This window comes from Sminthopsis crassicaudata, chromosome 3 (genome assembly GCF_048593235.1).
Source record: "Sminthopsis crassicaudata isolate SCR6 chromosome 3, ASM4859323v1, whole genome shotgun sequence".
Classification (NCBI taxonomy): domain Eukaryota; kingdom Metazoa; phylum Chordata; class Mammalia; order Dasyuromorphia; family Dasyuridae; genus Sminthopsis; species Sminthopsis crassicaudata.
In genome coordinates this window covers 562,576,394-562,595,402 of record NC_133619.1, presented here as the reverse complement: position 1 = coordinate 562,595,402, position 19,009 = coordinate 562,576,394, and the positions used below count along the sequence as shown (strand labels likewise).

Below are 19,009 nucleotides of genomic sequence, written 5' to 3'. Positions count from 1 at the left end.
TGCACATCAAAGAACAGGGCTGGGAAAATAGGTGTATGAAGTTTAATTCTGGTTCCCTAGAGAAATAATAAATTCAGACTGATAAAAGAAAAAAAAGTACAGTTCTGATACAATTGAAGACAATTATGGTATGTAAAAGAATATCTGCCTTTTTACATAAGTTTGGAATACTCATGCATAATTTTTGCATATATTAAACTTGTAACAAAAATACCTTTATAATCAATGTTACAAATGCTATGATGGTATGTACCCTCTCCAGATGGCACTGTCTTTTCCTAATGGGCTGCAAGGATCAGGGGGAGAAAGATTATCTGAAGTTTCTAGTTATTTATCATGGAGGATTACCAATTTAGAACTGGAAAGGCTTTTATTTATAAACCATCTTGTCCAATGTTCTCAATTTGCAGGAGAGGAAACTAAGGCCTTAGAAAGTTAAATAATTTGCTTAAGGTCATATAGATACAAAATCTTCAGCATAAAACATGTTTCTTCTCATCCATTCCCTAGGATACAAAGCCTGAGGTGTGAAGCAACTTTGTAAGTTCAGGAATTACTATCCATGGAGAATATACTGGTTTCCTCTTCGGACCTTTCCGTGCTCATTAACTAAAAACCATTGTTACTTATCTAACAAGTACTTTAATGTATCAAAACAGAGGCAATGACTTAATCTTTGGCTTTCTGAGAAAAGTGATCATAATGTAATAATAACCAGTCCTTGCAATCTGCTTAGAACTTAAAAAACCAAATCAGGCTAACACCTGGCCCTTACTGAGCAAATCAAAGTAGGGAAAATGACAAGGAGGGTCCCCACTTTTTAAAACTCACAAAACCCTGAAAATAGAGGGAGCTCAATTTTCACTGTGTGAGTTTTCAGAAGTGTTAGCAAATCCACTGTGACATTTGGTAGATTTGGATTGTGTTTTTCTTACTTCTTCTCACTTACAAGAACTGATTACAGACATTTATTTCCATTTCAGTTTGCACTGGGGTATGCTGAACAAATAATTGAATGCAGCAAAATCACAGCAGCTTAAATCACTGACCAGCAGAGCTTTTAAGCACAGGCAAGAGGATGTGACATCCAAATAAGGTTTTCAAGCAGCTTTAATTCTCTTACGGGAAACCTTGCAAGCCCATAACAGAATCATCTCAATAAATATGCATATATTCCCATATGTTCAAAAACCATGAGTATATATGCAATAAGCATACACATGTGTACATATACACTCATATAAATATACCAAAAACCATTTAGATCAAGGGAAGCCGATATCTTCACCACAATGTAAAGATTACAGCCTACTACAAAGAAGTGGCAAGCTTCTCCTTAAAATTTCAAGAGTCTTCTTGGGCTGTTTTGTTGCTAGCCCTCTTCATTTTTTTCAAATGATAAGACAGCTGTTAAAATGAACAAATGCAACAACAGACTCCCATCACTGGACACAATTACATTTGTTTGCAGATGCTCAAAAATTAAACTGTGTGCCAGATCTTTAGAGTCTGTGTTTCTGGGGGAGAAAGGGCTGAGAAGAGCCAGAGGGCTCTAGGTGATGTAATTCATTTGTAGAAACACTTTGTGCTATCCAGTATTAAACTCTTTCCAATGTATCTCTGAAAAGCAACACACCAAAAATTATCTGTGAATTGGAGGTAGGAAGGGAAGGAAAAGTGGTAAATGGCAGGGGGAGGAGAAATAGCGGAGAATACCCTCAGTCAAGCTTTGCTCACCCCCAACCCATGTGGCCCAATTGTGGCTCATTTCATGGGACTTAATGGCATCTCAATTTTTGCTCATGAAGTTAGACCACAGACTCATTTAAAGCATTTCTTTCCAAGTTTAGAAATCAACATTTTCTCTTAAAAACTTACAAGAACAATTTTCTTCACTTTTATTCTAAAATGAATAACATTCCCCAAAAGACATTTTAATGGTACTTCCTCATATAGTTTTATCCTAAAAACTCAAATGTTATTCCTCTAGAAAGCTTAAGATATAAGGAGTATGCTTTTGTAAATATCATCTATTCAATTGCGAAATATATACATTAAGCAAAATGTTGTATTTTTGGACCAAGTTAAGAATTACCTCTGGAACTCCTAATTTCCGGCATGCTTCCAAAAAATTTTCCACATTTCTTCTGCATTTGGCCATACTAAGTTTGGGCTGTAAATATAGAAATAATGATTATTAAGAAGGAAACAGTTTGTCCTAACGTATGACAAATTTAATTTTTGCCAGTTAAGCTATTCCCCATCAAAGGCCATGGTTTAATTATCAAGAGAGTTGGTGGGAAATTCTTCACTAAACTGAGTTACTCAAAACTGGTTTGAGGGTTACACATGACATAAAAACTAGGGAGAATTCCAGATAGAGCATCTTCCGTTGTATCTGGCAAATTTTAACTGCCCTATTTTCAATGTTGATCTTTTGAAAAAAAAAAAAAAGACTCAATTCCATATTCTAAAAACACATACGCCTATTTTTTATGTGTATTTATTTATATAGGATACCAGCATCTGCTTGTGGCTCCTAAAGCATGAAACAATTTAGTTTGTGGGTTTTAATAAAATTATTCCTACAGAAAGAAACATTCTAATAAAGCAGAATTTTCTACAAAGCAGGCTCTTCCATGGGATTCTTAAATCTTGTTTTCAAGGTTCTGACATGTACCTTTATTCCACAAATGTATAGAACTGTCAAGTTTGATTATCTGTTACTTGATCCTATAAGAGACAAGTTCTATCTACATACACAGAATTACATGCCTGGAAGGGATCCCAGAGGCCTCTGAGCCTTATCTGCCTCTGATTCAGAATGCCCTATTACACATTTCTGACAAAGCTTTCTCCTCAAGTCTTTCAGAACCTTCTGTCTCCCAAGGCAGTCCATTCCATTTGGAGAAACCTCTAAGAGTTAATTAGTTTCTACTTTCTTCAAGCCTAAATAATTTCTTTCTGCAGCTTTGTTTCCAGTTTTGCCCTTGGAGGCCATAGAACATATCTAATTTTTCTTCCATGTATCAGACCTCAAATAGGAAAGAATGTTGTTGCAACCAAAATGAACTATACTCCCTCACTGGAACTATGGGACCATGAGCAAGTCCCTCAATACCTTTGAATCTCAGTTTCCATATCTATAAAAGGAGTTCAGGAAGGAAACATCTGAAGAATTTTTGTAAACCAGAAAGCACCATTTAATTTTTATTATCAGAAATCCAACAAGATGGATATGTTGTACATACTTATAATGCCTGCTGGTAGACTGCCTGAGATTGGGAATTTTAGTTTTATGTAGTGGGAACCTAAAGCTCACCAAGTAGCCACACTAAATCTAGCACCAGTACTACAAGTTCCTGGGAATGGAGGGCCACCAGGTAACTTAGGAGAAATGAACCTACCAGGCCAAAAATGGGGCAAGTTATAACTTTTATGATGATCAGTAGTGAGAGCAGACCTGTGAGTGGTTGCTGCACTTTCAGTCTGGGTGAAAGAGAGAGAGAGATCTAGTCTCTTTCTAGTCTTTCTTGAAAATAAAAAGAAGGGGGGGAGAGGAAAGAAGCATCAATGGAAAATAGGAGGAACAGATTACTTTTGGAAAAAAAGATACTTATGGGAAAGTTATGTGGTATAATGGAGAACACTGGAATCAGGAAGCTTCAGACACTTACTAGTTTTGTGACCCTGGAAAGTCACTTACTCCTGTTTGCCTCAATTTCCTCATCTGTATAATGAGCTGGAGAACAAAATGGTAAACCACTCCAATATCTTTACCAAGAAAACTACACAGCAGGGTCACAAAGAGTAGGTCATGATAAATGACTAAACAATAAATGCCACATTCATTTCAATTTAATTTATTGCTATATATCAGTAGTGCTCTGAACTACACTGGCAAAACTACTAGTTTTAAGGTTTTAATGTAGTTTTAGAAGTGTAGTATTGTAACTCAAAATATCAAAACAGACCAGACCTTCTTAATGTCTAAACATACCCACTCCTCCAAATCTCCCTATTTATGCTAAATTAAATTAACTCAGTTCAGAGCCTTAAAATCATTTACATCTCTTCCTTCTTTTTCACCCCTCATCATCTAGTCAGCTCCCAAGTTCTTTTTCATCCATCACCAGTTAAATCTTAGGTCTTCAGTGATTTCTTATCTAGGATAAGATATTAACCTAGTCTGATATTTAAGGCTTTCTACAATCTTGTCCCAACATACTTTTTTAGTCTTTCTAGATTTCATATAATTTCCTTTAGGTACCTTTCAGCTAAACTGGTCTACTAATTAATTAATCCCTGCATCTGACTTTTTTCCTCTTGCATTTAGGCAGTTATAAAGTTGTTTTCCACGCCCTAAAACTACTTTCTCTATACTTTCCTGCTTTTCAAAGTCCTCCTTTTCCTTTAAAGCTCAGGTTGGGTGTCCCCGGGAAACCTTCCTTGATATCCACAGTAGTTAGCATTCCCTCTCTCAAATTAACTTGTATTTATTAATCTGCACAAGTGTATTAATGACTACATGCTTTCAGTTATCCATTAAATGTAAGTTTTCTGAGGACAGAGACTATTGATTTGGTCTTTGTATTCCTACTGGCTTCTGTGTAAGACCTTTATCACTCAACATTTGAACTAGTTTGTGCAAGACTTTTTACCCTCCCCACAACTGAGCTATTGTGAATGTCTGGTGGTTAGCCTCCTTGTTTCAAGTCTCACCTAATTATATTCCATTTTCCACTCAGTTGCCAAAGTGATCTTCCTAAAATGCAAGTCTGACCACATTGCCCGTTCTGTTCAATAAATTCTAGGGGCTCCCAATTACCTTAAATATCAAACAAATCCTCTGTTTGGCTTTTAACGTCCTTTATCATCTGGCCCTATTCTCTCTTTCCCATCTTTTTACATCATATTCCCCTCCACATACTCTTCAGTTCAATGGCATTGGTTCCCTTGCTTGACTTGAACAAGATGTATCATCTCAGCTCTGGGCATTTTCTCAATGCCCAGATTTTCTGGATCTGCCTCATACCTGCAATGCTCCTCATCTCTATAATCTGAATTTTCTGACTTCCTTCAAGTGTCTTTTTTTTTTTTTTTTTTTTTTTTTTTGCCAGGAAATTAGGGTTAAATGACTTGCCCAGAATCACATAACTAGTAGAAAGGTTACGTGTCCGAGATCAGATTTAAACTCAGGTCCTCCTGACTCCAAGGCTGGTGCTTTATCCACTGAGCTGCTCAATGATGTTCCTTTGGCAAGAAACTTTTCCCAGTCCTCCTTAATCATGGTGCTTCCCCTATGAAATTAACTCTAAATTATCCTGTATATATCCCATTCATACATAGTGATTTTTATGTTTTCTTTCTCATTACACTGTGAGTTATTTGAGAAAAAAATGTTTGCCTTTCTTTGTATACTTTGACTATCTTGCATGTAAGAAAAACTTAATAAACGTTTATAGCCTATTGAACAGAGGTAAAAAGTAATAAATTTGCCCATGGCAAATTCTACTAAATAATACAAAAGTGAATTTAATCTGGTTAAATTTATTCTTACCACTGCTGGTGAGGGGACATGAATACTTGCTACAGATCGAGGACGGATATGATTAACTAGGTGACAGAGGACCACACCATCCATCAGAGCTGCTCCTAGGTCTTCATGTAAGCTGACCTTTAGTCTCATCTCAATGCTCTGGTTAAAAAAAACAGAAAATTATCATTAATTGCTTTTAAAATTTCATCATTAAAGAGTTTGAAGGGAAAGTACATAGCATATAGGTATTCTAAATATTTTGTACAAAATTATATTCTAGGGCAAAGCATGAGGATATCTGGAAAGGGTATAAAATATTCAAATCATTAAAACTGGAAAAAATAATCAAATAACTACATTTCGTACTCAGATTAATTCAAAGGAAAAACTGCAGGATAAAAAATTAATCCTTTGTAACATATGCAAACTAAAAGAAGTGATAGCATATTATATTTTTGTTAATATTTCCTCCAACATTTGGTAATATAAATGGAATGAAGTAATGGAGTAAAGGAGTTAAATAGGTTCTGTTAAGTGGGGTTAGATACCTAGAAAGCTAAAGGCAACCAACAAAAAAGTTATTAGATTGCATGCCAGCCTCAGAAATCAGACTTTTTAAATCTCAGACATTTCTTTTTCATTTAAGCATGTAGGACTCTTATCTTGCAAGAGAGAAAAATACTTAGATTTGCTTTTCAAATTTTGGAACCAAGAATCATTGACTTGTAATCAACCACCAGGTTCAAGGCTCTGGTTAAACTCATACATGTCTTATGATGAAATAGTCCATCCTAACAATGTTCCTTAAAATATTTAGTTTTTTGACACTCTATCCTTTCACAGTCAGGGAGTCATAGACCAAAATAGTTTTTTAAATTTCTAATTTCACATGACAAAGGAAGAATTTATCTTTATTTAACAATCAACAAGATATAGGCTTAATATTAACTGTCTGCTCTTGTTTGAAGGGCCCAAATCAGAATGTTACATGATGCTTATCACCAGCATCTCATGCTTCAATTTAGATTCCTAACTGATCTCTAATTCAAAGAATTTTAAAGCTCTGACGATATGAAGGTTCTTGCATTCATCTGGTTTGAGACCAAAGTGATTAGAAAGTGAGTAAAAAGTGAAAAGTGGCTCCTTTGTCTGCCCTCATACTGAAGCTCACACAAGCCATCTCAGGCAGAAGAGAATCTAAAGTTATGAGTTTTTCACAGAGGAAGAAGCCCTAACTCTCTCTGAAAAAAAAAAAAAAAAAAAAAAAAAAAAAAAAAGTTAGTGTCTAAGAAGCTCATGCCTGAAAACTCTCTTTCTGTTCTCAGTGAACTGCTTTTATACAATGAACTTTTCTATTCTTGAGAATAATTACTAAGGTGCTTCTCATTTGGCTTTTTATTATTCACCGAAAACAATCCCATTTCCTTTGGTCTCTTCTAACAGATACATTTGCCCTCTTATTTTCACATGATTTCCACTCAAAATTTATGCTTTCACTTCATCATTCCAGGGCCTGTTTTCCAAAATGAGGAGACTGACCACAATGGCATCTAAGATTTTGTTCAGCTCTAAATCTACAATTTTAGGATCTGTGACTTGGAACATTCTACATCAATGGATAAACAGAGTGCAAAATTCCACTGCTAGCTGAAATGCCCATGGTTCTGGATATCCACATCAGAACCTCAAAACAACTCCTCCCATACCTCTCGCAGATGTTCTACAAGTTCTTTCTCTTCTCTCATTTGCTCCATTTTCCTCCTAATTGTGAACTGAGGATCTATGGATTCCAAATTCCTCTGTGGTCTTGAGAACACTGGAACAAAAAAAGAAAAGAAATCCTTTGCATAGGGCTTTTTACATGTTGCTTTCAATGTGTCTTATGTACCAAACAAAACAAAGTTTTTTATTTAGTATCAAAGACTTTCCCATCTTGAAGACTCAGGTTTTCATCTACTATCTTCTCCCTATGGATTGGAGACTTTTTGAGGTAACTGTACAATTTCTTGTTATTTTACATACATGAACATTCTATATGTTTTGTGAGAATTACCTAAAGTGAGGGCAAAGGATTGGGTCACTGCTGAAACCCATCTCTCATTTTTACATGCTTCTATCTGCATTTATATTTGATCAATACATTGTTTTAAATAAGAAGATAGTGATATTTATTTTATAGAGGCTTTAAAGATAAGCATAAACTAATATTTTCATTTCAAACTTCTTAAGAATGCTTAGATAACATGCAGTATTTTTTTTACATTTATTGGGAAAGAATTCTGCTTTTTTATTATTAAAAAAAGACTCCTTCCTTTTTGTGAAGAGCATACCTGCAATTTCAAATATAATGTGAGGAATGAAAAGAAATATCATCTTATGGAAATATTATTAAGTAATGCTTCCAAAGAGAAAATGTGGACTATGCTAGGTAAGAATCTATGACATCTATGATGTCTATTTTAATTCTCCTTTAGTATCCTAAGAAACAGCTCACTCTCTATGATGACAACTTTCTCCTACCTCAGTATCTATCCTCTTAATCCCCTTAATTTAAGCCATCTGTTTCAGCATTCCCACCTTTGCTAGAGAAAGAGTCCCTCCTTGTTTTTTCAATTCTTGACCATGTGACACATCAGTGAAAAGACTAATGGAACTGGAGTTAGACGATCCAAGTTGTTCCAACATCCACTCAACCCCTGACTCTTATACAAGGGAAGGCCCAGTCCCTCAGCTTCTAAACCTTGGTTTCCTGATAGGAAATATATTTGTAAAGCCTACCTCATAGGGCTATTGTGAAGACTAACTGAAATAATACATATAAAGTACTTCTGAAACTGTATTTAAATGTGAATGTTTATTATAATGATTATTCTCTCACTAAGCACCATCTCACATAAACAATAATAATGAAGAATGAAGAAATGGGGGGAGAGGAAGAAAAGCAAATGACTCATCTAGAATCCCAATGAATCTCAGAAATAAGCCAAACACTGGTCCAAACTTTCTTAGGAATTCTGCAACATTTCTAAATGCATAAATTCTTCTGCTTAAGTGAAAAAGCTTAAAATGAAAAGCAGCCTTTTTATTTTTAATGCCAACTTAAGTCAACTTTTTATAATCTCCAATGATTTATAAGTTAATTATTTTAGAAATGTTTAAAGTATTTGGGAGGTTAATTCAATCAACTAAATTTAAATTGAATTTAGTAATATAAAAGTTTATGGATATTTTAAACATAAAGTAAAATCTCATTAACTCTGTGCCTAACTTTAACTATAACCCTTACAAATCCAGGATCATGGCAAAACCAAGAAGTTGCAGGGAAAGATGAAACTACAAAGGGCCAAAGGCAAATAAAGAAAATCAATTATTGATCACTATTGATTCAACTATTGATCATTAACAAGCCCAGAGATGCAAAACCTGCAAGAGTAGCAAACTGAGGCAAAGAATAGTAGTGAAAGAAAAGAGAATATGAAGAAAAGGTAAACTGTTGCAAGAAAAAAAGATATTGAGGGTCCAGAGGAAACTGATACATATTTTGGGAAATTCTAGAAGATGAAAGAAAAGTGAAAATGCAGTTGAATCCTAAGCAAATTAGAAATATCCTCTTCCCTTGCGTTATTAATGCTGGTTAACTAAAGTTTTAATGTAACTTTATGTTACAATATGTAAAATAGTCAGGAAACCCTTTGAATACATGGTGTAAAGAAAATGTCGAAAATGTCAATTTAATTGAACTGTCAAGAACTGATCCATTCAAATAATAAAAACCAAAAGGTATTGGCTTAGTAAATATCAAATTTTAAATGAGCTGGCTGGCTATATTCCTAGGAGGAATTATGTAACTAAAGAAAGAATCCTCCTTAAAGAAACAAAATACATGTTTAATTAAACAAAATCATTGAAAAAAAAGAAATTTACCCATTTTAAACTGTTTAAAAAGTGAGGTATTATTCAACTTGGACACAAGGGGGTGCTGCAACAATAGGATTTAAATGTAAATTCCTCAACTTTGCAAGTCAACTGCTTTGTGTTTTAATATTTCCAAGAGATTTTTTATTGGAAATTCATGCATTACACAAGTAGCATCAAGAAAGTGAAATGAACTCTGCCCATCTATATGACTCCAAATGAAAAATTAAAAATTGTTATTCAGTTTCAGTCATATGTAATTTCTCGTGACCTTATTTGTTTTTTTTTTTTTTTTTTTTTTGGACAAGATTCTGGTTTACCATTTTCTTCTTCAACTCGTTTTACAAACAAGGAAATTTAGGCAAACAGGGTAAAGTGACATGTCCAGATTACACACGCACACACTTCAAAGACTCAGGTCTTATTAGGAGAATAAGTGAGATTTGAAATTAATAGTGGGGCATTTGAGCTAAGAATATTGTTAATAATGACATCAATAATAACAGACAGTATCTATATTGTGCATACTAATAAGGGCTAGCATTTATGTACCATTTTAAGATTTGCAAAAAACTTTACATATTATCTTAAGATCCTTCAAATAATTTTATGAATTAGAATCTATTTTCATTTTATAGATGAGATAACTGTAGCCTGAATTTCCCAGGGTGATACGGTGTATGTTTAAAATGGGCTTCTGCTTCAGATCTTTGTGGCTTCATCTCCAACACTCCTCAAATATTCATAAATTTAATGACATTAATGAGTAGAATATTAGTCTACTTCGTTATTCTGCTATACTTGAGAACAGAGTGCTAGTAGTTTTGAGATCATAATGCTCACTTTTATATCTAGTTATAATACACCCTGTATGAAAGGTCTTTAGATAATTATGCTGCAATCTGCATACTTAAATCCCTTTCATTTTATCATGACATTATAATTCTGCTGATAACCTGAGAATGGCTCTGATCATGCTGCTTACTATTTTTCTTTCAAATTATATTAAACAGTAAGTGAAGAGATCAAATTTTCTTGAAAGCTTCAGAAAATGAAACCCTATTCATTGAACATTTTAAGAACTTCATCAGGTCTCAGCATTATTTTTGATTCTTCCTTCTCACTCTGTCCAATCAGCTGCTGAATGTCATCTCACATTTCACCTCATGTCATTCATAGCAGTGCAGACTATTTGGTAAGGACATAGTTAAAGGAATTATTCTTTATTCTTGAAAATGATACACAAAATAAAAATTACAGAATAGGGAGAAGTTCAAGCTAAAAAGTTTAGGCTCAGGATGCTCCAAAAGAAAACTGAAGGATAGCTCTTCCCAAAACATAGCTTCTCCTTCAACCCATCTCTTCTTCTTTATTCACTTCTCCCATCATTTCGCATAGGAAATGATTTTCCAGAAATTTTCCATAAATTCCATAGATTTTACATAATATCCAGCCAGAGTTATTAGCAAAATACTTTCTGTGGACCAATGACAAATATTTTGGGACAATAAGTTTTAGAAATAACTGAATTTAAAACAATAATGAAAAAGTGGAACTATAATTGAAATTATATTCGGACTCAAAATTAGTAGCTGAAACTGTTGCAGAAAGTTATGATCTGAGCAGATCCATAAAATTTCTAATTTTGAATACTTGGAAAAACTCTTAACTGGTCTCTTTATTTCTAGTCTTTCTCCTCTCCAATTCACTTTTTGTTTTTATTTTTGTTTAGGCAATTGGGATTAAGTGACTTGCCCAGGGTCACACAACTAGAAAAAGTTAAGGTCAAGTGTCTGAAGCCAGATTTGAACTGGTCCTTCTGACTTCAGGGCTGGTGCTCTATCTACTGCACCACCTAGCTGCCCCTTCCAACTCACTTTTGACTCAGCTGTTAAGTTTGTCTTCCTAATTCACAAGTTTGGCCAAGCCATCATCCTTTTCAAACATTTTCAGTAGCTATGGAATAAAATATAAATTCCATATCCTAGAATTTATTTTTTTCTACAATATGATCCCAAGTAATCCTTCCACTCTTATTTCCTACTATTCTTCTTCTCAGAATTTTTCTTTAGGGACAATTTCATCTCTCTTCTGAGTTCTCTGATTTCATCTACCTTCTCTTGCCTCCATAAATTAGCTCAGAATGACACTCCCTTTCCTGAAGTCCACAGCTTTCTAAAACATCACCTATTGAAATCCTGTTTTTGAAAGGCCCAGCTCAGGAGGCTCTTTTCCATGAAACTGGCTTCTTCAACTTCCAATTTTTTTTTTATAGCAGCATCTTAATTTTTTTTTTTTTGCTCCAATCACATTCTACTTTGAACCATCCTTACTGCAAATAGTGTCCCCCATTAGGATATCAAACCCTGTAAGAGGGATCATAGTTTTTCCATATTTATATCTCCAATAACTAGCATAATATCTTTCACAGAGCATTTACTGAATTGAAATTGTTGATTTAAGTTAAAAGTTTTAGAAACAGAAGCATGACTGCAAAGGAAATTTCCAATTAAGTCAAAAAGGGACAAGAGATTACAGAATTGGCAACACTGGTAAGGATGACAAAGGTGTGGAGAGTAAAAATGAAAGACAGGTTTATCTTCATCCTGAGTTGATAATGAGATACCCATTTAGACATGTTTGAGTGACAGATAGCTATTGGTAATATAGTGGATTAAAAAGTAAGATATCAGCATAGATGATTCATCTAGTAAATTGCATGTTGTTTTGTTCTCATTTTTAAGTAAAACAGATGCACTGAGAATAACTACATTTTCCCAATGTTTAGATCTCCTTAGGGAATAAGTGGGTTGGTAGTTTGCTAACCTTATATAGTAGAGCTACAGTAGAAACCTGTAGCACCAGTCCTTGTGCTTGTAAATTCATGAAGTAGCTACTTATCTAAAAGATAACACAAGAAAATGTATTCACATATCACAGGACAAAATATAGCCCTTGATATGAAAATTGACATCAAGATTCATTTGGTCCAAATAGTTGGTAAGACTGTTTTAGAACACAAAGGAATCCTTTCCCATGAGGCATTTTATAAATGAATGGTAAAATGTCACCTAATAAAAAAAAAATCACACTTTTGATGTGCTGCATGAATAATTTAAAAAATTATCCTTCATTATTATCACTGAGCACCCTAGGATATCCATAAATGCTTTAACATTTTTTTTTTATTTGTGACTGGAAATCACAAATCACTTACTGTTAAAGCTTTCTTTTTGGATAAAGATTTTAGACTACTTAATTTTTTGAGCAGAATTCTGCTGCGCTTAATGAAAACATGAAGGTACAGGACTTGGCACACTGTAGGCTATCAATATTTGTTGATTATTTCCACTGAAAGCACATTAGTGATTCTAGACATCTACTTTCTAATCTAGATTCAGTTATCATGTGACCTTAGGCAAACTCCCTACACCTCAATTTCCTCACTTATGAAAAGGGAGTTGTATTATTTTATTTGAAAATTGCTTTCCAACTCTGAAATGCTAAAAATTAGTTTTTATGTTATATCAACTTCATATTTCTAATTTCTTATTATTTTAATCAACAATAGATTTTTAGTGAAATAGTTTTGTTTTATGAACTTTTAAAAAAAATTCTCTTTTAAAAGAGGAAATTAATAAGAAAGCTTCTAGTCAAACCTTTTAAATTGTCCCTATTGAAGATAGGAGTTTTGCATTTGTCAGGTTTTAGTGGATTGACTTCAATTGTAGTTTTTATTGTGGAACTGTGGAATTTTTAAATTCCTTTTGAATGGAACCAAACCTTCCTTCTTCTCTTAGAAAAATGAGCTCATTTTTCCACATATGGGATTAATCCAGTTTATTAAACCAAAATCTGGTGAGAAGTTAACAGTTAATGGCTTAAAATTTCCATGTCTTCAAGAAGACATATCAAAATAGATATATTTATACTGTTAGAAAGGTGATCTTCCCTTTGAGTTTGCAATATATATAATCTCATTCTTCCCTCACTCCCAAACAAATTGTAATCTCTTTGTCATTGAACATATCTTTAATAATCTTTAATCTTTCTTATATTAATCATCATCTAACTCTAAAAGAAATCAAGGTAGAAATAATATTTGTACACTTATTCCACTGATCTCTTTGCTACTCCTTGCCTCTGGCATTCAATAAGCAATAGAATAAGAGATGCCCATATAAATAAATAAATAGGTGTCAAGTCTATATTACTGACAAGGGAGAATTAACTTTATACCAAGTCAATGTCATTATATCATTTCTAAATATTTAGGGTCAAATTATATAGAAAATAAATTTTCTTCATAATTATTATCCATTGTATAGATAAACTATACAGAATCATGGAATCCTAGCAATGACTCTAGCACTTGGGTCTTCCAAGGAGGCTAGTTAGAAGTCAATTGAATTGACTATCCCAATTAATGGCAGTTTTCAAAGGAAGAAATTTAAGCTATCAATAGCCATATGAAAAAATGCTTTACAACAGAGAAATACAAATTAAAACGACTCTGAAGTACTACTTATAGGCATCACATTAGCTAAGATGACAAAAAAAGGACACTAGTAAATATTGGAGATGATGTTGGAAAACTCTAATGCACTGTTGGTAGAACTGTGAACTATTCTGGAAAGCAATTTGAACTACATGCAAAAAGTTATTAAACTGTCAGACCTTTTGATTCAACAATATTGTTACTAGGTTTATATTCCAAAGAGATCAAAGAAAGAGGAAAAGGATCCATATGTACATAAATATTTATAGCAGCTCTTTTTGTGCTGACAAAGAACTAGAAATTAAGAGAATGCTCATCAACTGGTAATGACTACACAAGTTATGATAGATCAATGTGATGGAACTCTGTTGTACTATAAGATAATGGGTGTGGTTTTAGGAAAACCTGAGCAGAACTATAAGAAGTGATACAAAGTGAAGTAAGTAGAATCAGAAGAGCAATTTATATAGTAACAGCAACACTGTAAAGATCATCAACTTTGAAAGACTTAGTAAACTCTGATGAATATAACACCCAACCACAATTTCAAGGATTTATGATGGAACATACTATCCAGCTCCAGATAAAGTTCACGAACTCAGAATGTGGACTGAACCATATATTTTGTTTTGTTTTGTTTCCTTCTTGTTCTTGCTTCTCAATCCTCCCACTTCCTGAACATGGCTAAGGTGAGATTTGTTTTACATGGGTATAGGTATTTTTAAAGGCTTCTATTTTTCTTGTTTTCTCAGTAGACGGGGAGATGAATTTGAAACTGAAAATAAAACTGAACAAATAAAGAATGTTTTCCTTAGTATCTAACACAGAAGAAACCTAATAAATATTTGCTGAATGAAAAAAAATTGAATTGCCTCAAAAATCTCCTACTTTATATGTAGAGAAAGCAGAGTTAAACCTCTAAATAAAATGTATTCAGATTTCTTTTAGATCACAAAACCCAATCCTTGCATATTTGAAGATGATTAGGAAAAAGACTAAAAGTGAAATTATTCCATGGATTATTTTAATTTACAACATGTCCAGGATTTTAACTTGATTAAATTGTGTTTCCAATCATGCTATAGAACATTTAACATGCACTTTTTTTTTGACTGATCCTTAAAGTACACATTTTCTCGTTCCACAAGCATGCATCTGACCGTTTTGCATTTTTAGCTACTATGAGACCTAAGTTAAATACTCAGTATGTTCACTGGCATGTTAATGTACAATTGAACAAAGATGTACAAAGCCACCTACCATTGTCACTGTCTCCTTCTGATGGAATATTGTAGCTATAGTTGTCCCATGTTTGTGCCTGTGTAAGTTTGTTGAAGGAGATAGGAGGAAGAGTGAGGGATGGGTCTGCAGGAGAGGAGTGAGAGAATTGGTCCACATATAGTTGTACAGGGACCAGGAAAAAAACCAAAGGAGTAGCAGCATTTTATAAATGACATTAGGAATATATGGAAATGAAAAGGATTTAATTTATATGAGATTAATTAAAATATATAATATTGGAGGAGAAAGATGAAAGATGTTGCATGAAATAAAAAGAATGAATAAAAATTGAGTGTTAGTAATTACCATAGACTTTTACATGCGGTTAATATTGTTAACATTACCACAAATATACAATTTTAGAGCAGTTATCTTCATCAAGAGTAAGTTGCAAGAAAGAGTACCCATAGATTATACATAAACAAGTCAGAGGATTCTTTTATCAGAAATCCTCCCCAATAACTGATGCTTGCTAAAGAGAAAACATGAATCCCATAAAAAACTAGTTATATGTTATAGTACTTGTGTAGATTGATTTTTTTTAAAGCCTATCTACTTTTGGAAGTAGTATTAATTATATCTGAAAATTCTACAAGATAATATGCTTTTTAACATTTCTTGAAATTTAAGTATTTGTGAGTCAATCATTTGGCAACTACAAAAATAAAATGTACCTCAATACCAGACATGTGATAAGCAGATATATTATTCAAAGTCTCAAGGTGCTATTTCAAATTCATCAATTCTTGATAATGCTTTAGCCTCTGAGTAACTGTCTTTAAACTTTATGGCCAATCTTAATTAAATAAAATGTTTTAATTAGATAATAAAAATGTACCCATAATCCAAAGATGGCCAAATCTTAATTCATGCTTTCTCTAAAATTATGTAAATCTTGCAAAAAAAAAAGAAGAAAATATATGATATAATCTGAAAAGAGATTTAAAATGCTGAAAAAATTCAATATGTAAGATTCAGTTGTGTCACCAGTACTCCTCAGGATGGTAATGATATAGATAGCAATTAAATGCCATGGGTTTTTAACAATTCCCATGCTTTCTGAGCTAACTACTTTGCATTCTGGAATATGAAGAGGTTTCAAAATTCAAGGGGAAATTGTATATCTAAATATTATATTTTAGATAAATAAATGCTTTACTCATGTTTCATAATTACAAAGAATTTGAAATGAATAATAGGCTTAAAATTTTAGGCCCTAATTAAATTCATTAAGTGAGAATTTTAAAGAGCACCCAAAATTAAATCATTTAAAAAGCAAATTGCTAATCGGCAAGTTAGTTAACGCAGTGGGACAAGACACAAAATAAAGAGTCTATTATAAAGGAATGGGTACCATATAATGTATCATCCTTCAAATACAGAGAATAACTACTGATTTATCACCAATAGGCAACAATATCTGCACTGTTTTTTCAGTGATGAGACTAGATTTTCATTCATCATTGACACTTTCACATCCACCCTTCCTAATAACTAAAGGCATATATCCATGCAAGAGTTGGGGCTAAGATAGAGATATGGAAGTAGGTCCATGTAGCTTTCAAACCTGAACCTCAGCTTCAATAGCATGATGCTTTAACCATCTGAATTACTAGATAATCTTTATATAAATACATAAATACACATATGCATTCATATATATACAAACACACATGTATATACACATATATACAAGTATGTAGAAAAGTGTATACATATATATATATATATATATATATATAAACTATAAAATATCTGAGAAACTCTTGGCCCATTTAAGTTTGAAAATAGCTTGCTTTACAGGGCATATGTGCAAAGAGTGTGATAATATCACATTTAGCCAAATGCTACCATCATTCAACTTACGCCAGAAAGAAGGAATTTTTATTTCCAAAATCAAAATAATCAGCAAAATAAAGTTTCCTTAAAAATTTATCTTTGCTCTTTTTTTCCATGGGTATGAGAAATTATTTTTTTTGTTTTCTAAAATGCTGAATATTAAGAGAGGGATTAAGTTTCTGCCAGTTGTTTATTGGTACTTGGTTTAAAGCAATAGTAATGAGCATTTCCAAGGAAATAATAAACATTAGCGAAATTTTAAGAGACCAAAAGAGGATGTAATATCAGAAATTACATGAACTAAGGAGCTAATAAGAACTGACTTCCTAAAGACAATTTTACTTATGTGAATGGATAATTTCTCTTGCAAACAGTTGTAATTTATTCATGTGACTATTTTAGTATTAAACAAAGCACCAACACACTTGCAGCACTGCCTAATGGAAGCTTCATGCAATAATTTTCTTAAAGACAAAGGAGCCTCACCACATTTTTGTTTGGGCTGCATGGCTGTGTTATAATGAGCTCTCCTTCCAGAAGTCCCCGTAAAAGGACTATTGGAAGGAGTCCAAAATAAATCTTTGTCATGCAGAGTTATATAATGAGGAAGCTAGTCATGGTGCAAATATAACTATGGCACCATTACATTTTAATTTGGTGCATGGCTTATAAATATTTACTGACAATTAATTTGCTGTGATGTCACAAACCGCCCAAATAATCCCTAAATATTTAGCATCCATCAAATATATAAATGTGGGGGAATGACTCAATTAAAGACTTTATCCTATCTGCCTACCCCTTTAATTTCAACTTCAAGTTCACTTGGAGTTTTCCAGAGAAGAGGAAAGCAATGGGTTTCCATTCATTTTAGATTATTTCTGGTGGGCAACTTCTTATAGTAAATATCCTTGCAGGTTATTTCTTCCCCTGATTCCCTTGCTGCTCATGTTTTCTGTGTCATTTAAAAGTGGATAGAAACTAAACATGTTGATTCACTAGAAATACAGTGGTCTAAAATCTGAAATCCAGTGATGAGGTTTTAATCATTTCTAATGAACAGGTTTTAAATCCTGAAGGGAAACAACTGAGTTCTTTCCATGTATGTGTGAGAATTAATTCAGTTTGTGCTTCATGGGGAAATTCTTTTTCCCCTTCTATTTTAACTTACCTGATCGAGGTTTCAGGCCAAATGGAGCTGGGCTATTTGCAGTTGGTGAGATGGCAGGGGAGTCCTCTTTAATTTGCTGTTGCAAGGAAGATGAAATTCAAAAAACTGAACCAAAACGAAGCATACTGGTTTACACAATTATGTAGCATTATTTATTCCGACAAGGAGGGGGAACACAAAGCGATACTGATAGATGAACATCTGTAGTATAAAATTTAAATCTATTAAGAAATAAAATCTTCCTTTAGCATTAATTTGGTTCTTGTTGTAAATAGTATGAAAATTAAAACCATTTCAGAACAAACGATGCGTTAAGGCCAGTTGAAATGAGGACTCTTTTCTTTCTTATATCTAACACATACACACATACCCACACCCACACAGATTTAGCACACCTCTGATAAAAGATTTCATATCACAATAGGTTTAGGAAAAAAGAGATGAAACTGAACAGATGCACAGTCTATAGGGAACATTTACACACTGAATCATTTATGGATAACAAGAATTTTGAAATGTCACCTGAATACTACTTTCATTTTGTTTAATAGACTGTCTACAAATAACAATACTCTGTGAAATGTTTCTATGATTGTTTTCAAGAATAGAAATTTTATTTCATGTTTAAAAATTAAACTTTAATTATCAAAGCGGCTGGTGAAATATGTGGTAGCAGATGAAATTGAGAGGGACTCCCCTGAGAACCTACTACATTAAATTCATTCAATAATCACTACAGACTTGCATGATGTTTTCTATAAGAGAT

The 19,009-nt window shown here is 33.2% G+C and overlaps 1 protein-coding gene across 2 annotated transcripts in view; it reads right to left on the bottom strand.

Annotated features, from left to right (window-relative positions):
- Positions 1-19,009, bottom strand: part of LRCH1 (leucine rich repeats and calponin homology domain containing 1) — a 213,985-nt gene that overhangs the window by 20,487 nt on the left and 174,489 nt on the right. Inside the window, exons 15-19 of one of the 2 annotated variants that reach the window (XM_074304722.1) lie at positions 18,244-18,319; positions 15,213-15,317; positions 7,246-7,355; positions 5,561-5,698; positions 2,096-2,173 (exon numbers count right to left, since the gene is read on the bottom strand). In XM_074304722.1, coding sequence (XP_074160823.1) covers positions 2,096-2,173; positions 5,561-5,698; positions 7,246-7,355; positions 15,213-15,317; positions 18,244-18,319 — 507 coding nt within the window. The remainder of the gene's footprint in view (positions 1-2,095; positions 2,174-5,560; positions 5,699-7,245; positions 7,356-15,212; positions 15,318-18,243; positions 18,320-19,009) is intronic. The other variant, XM_074304723.1, reaches the window with a different exon arrangement.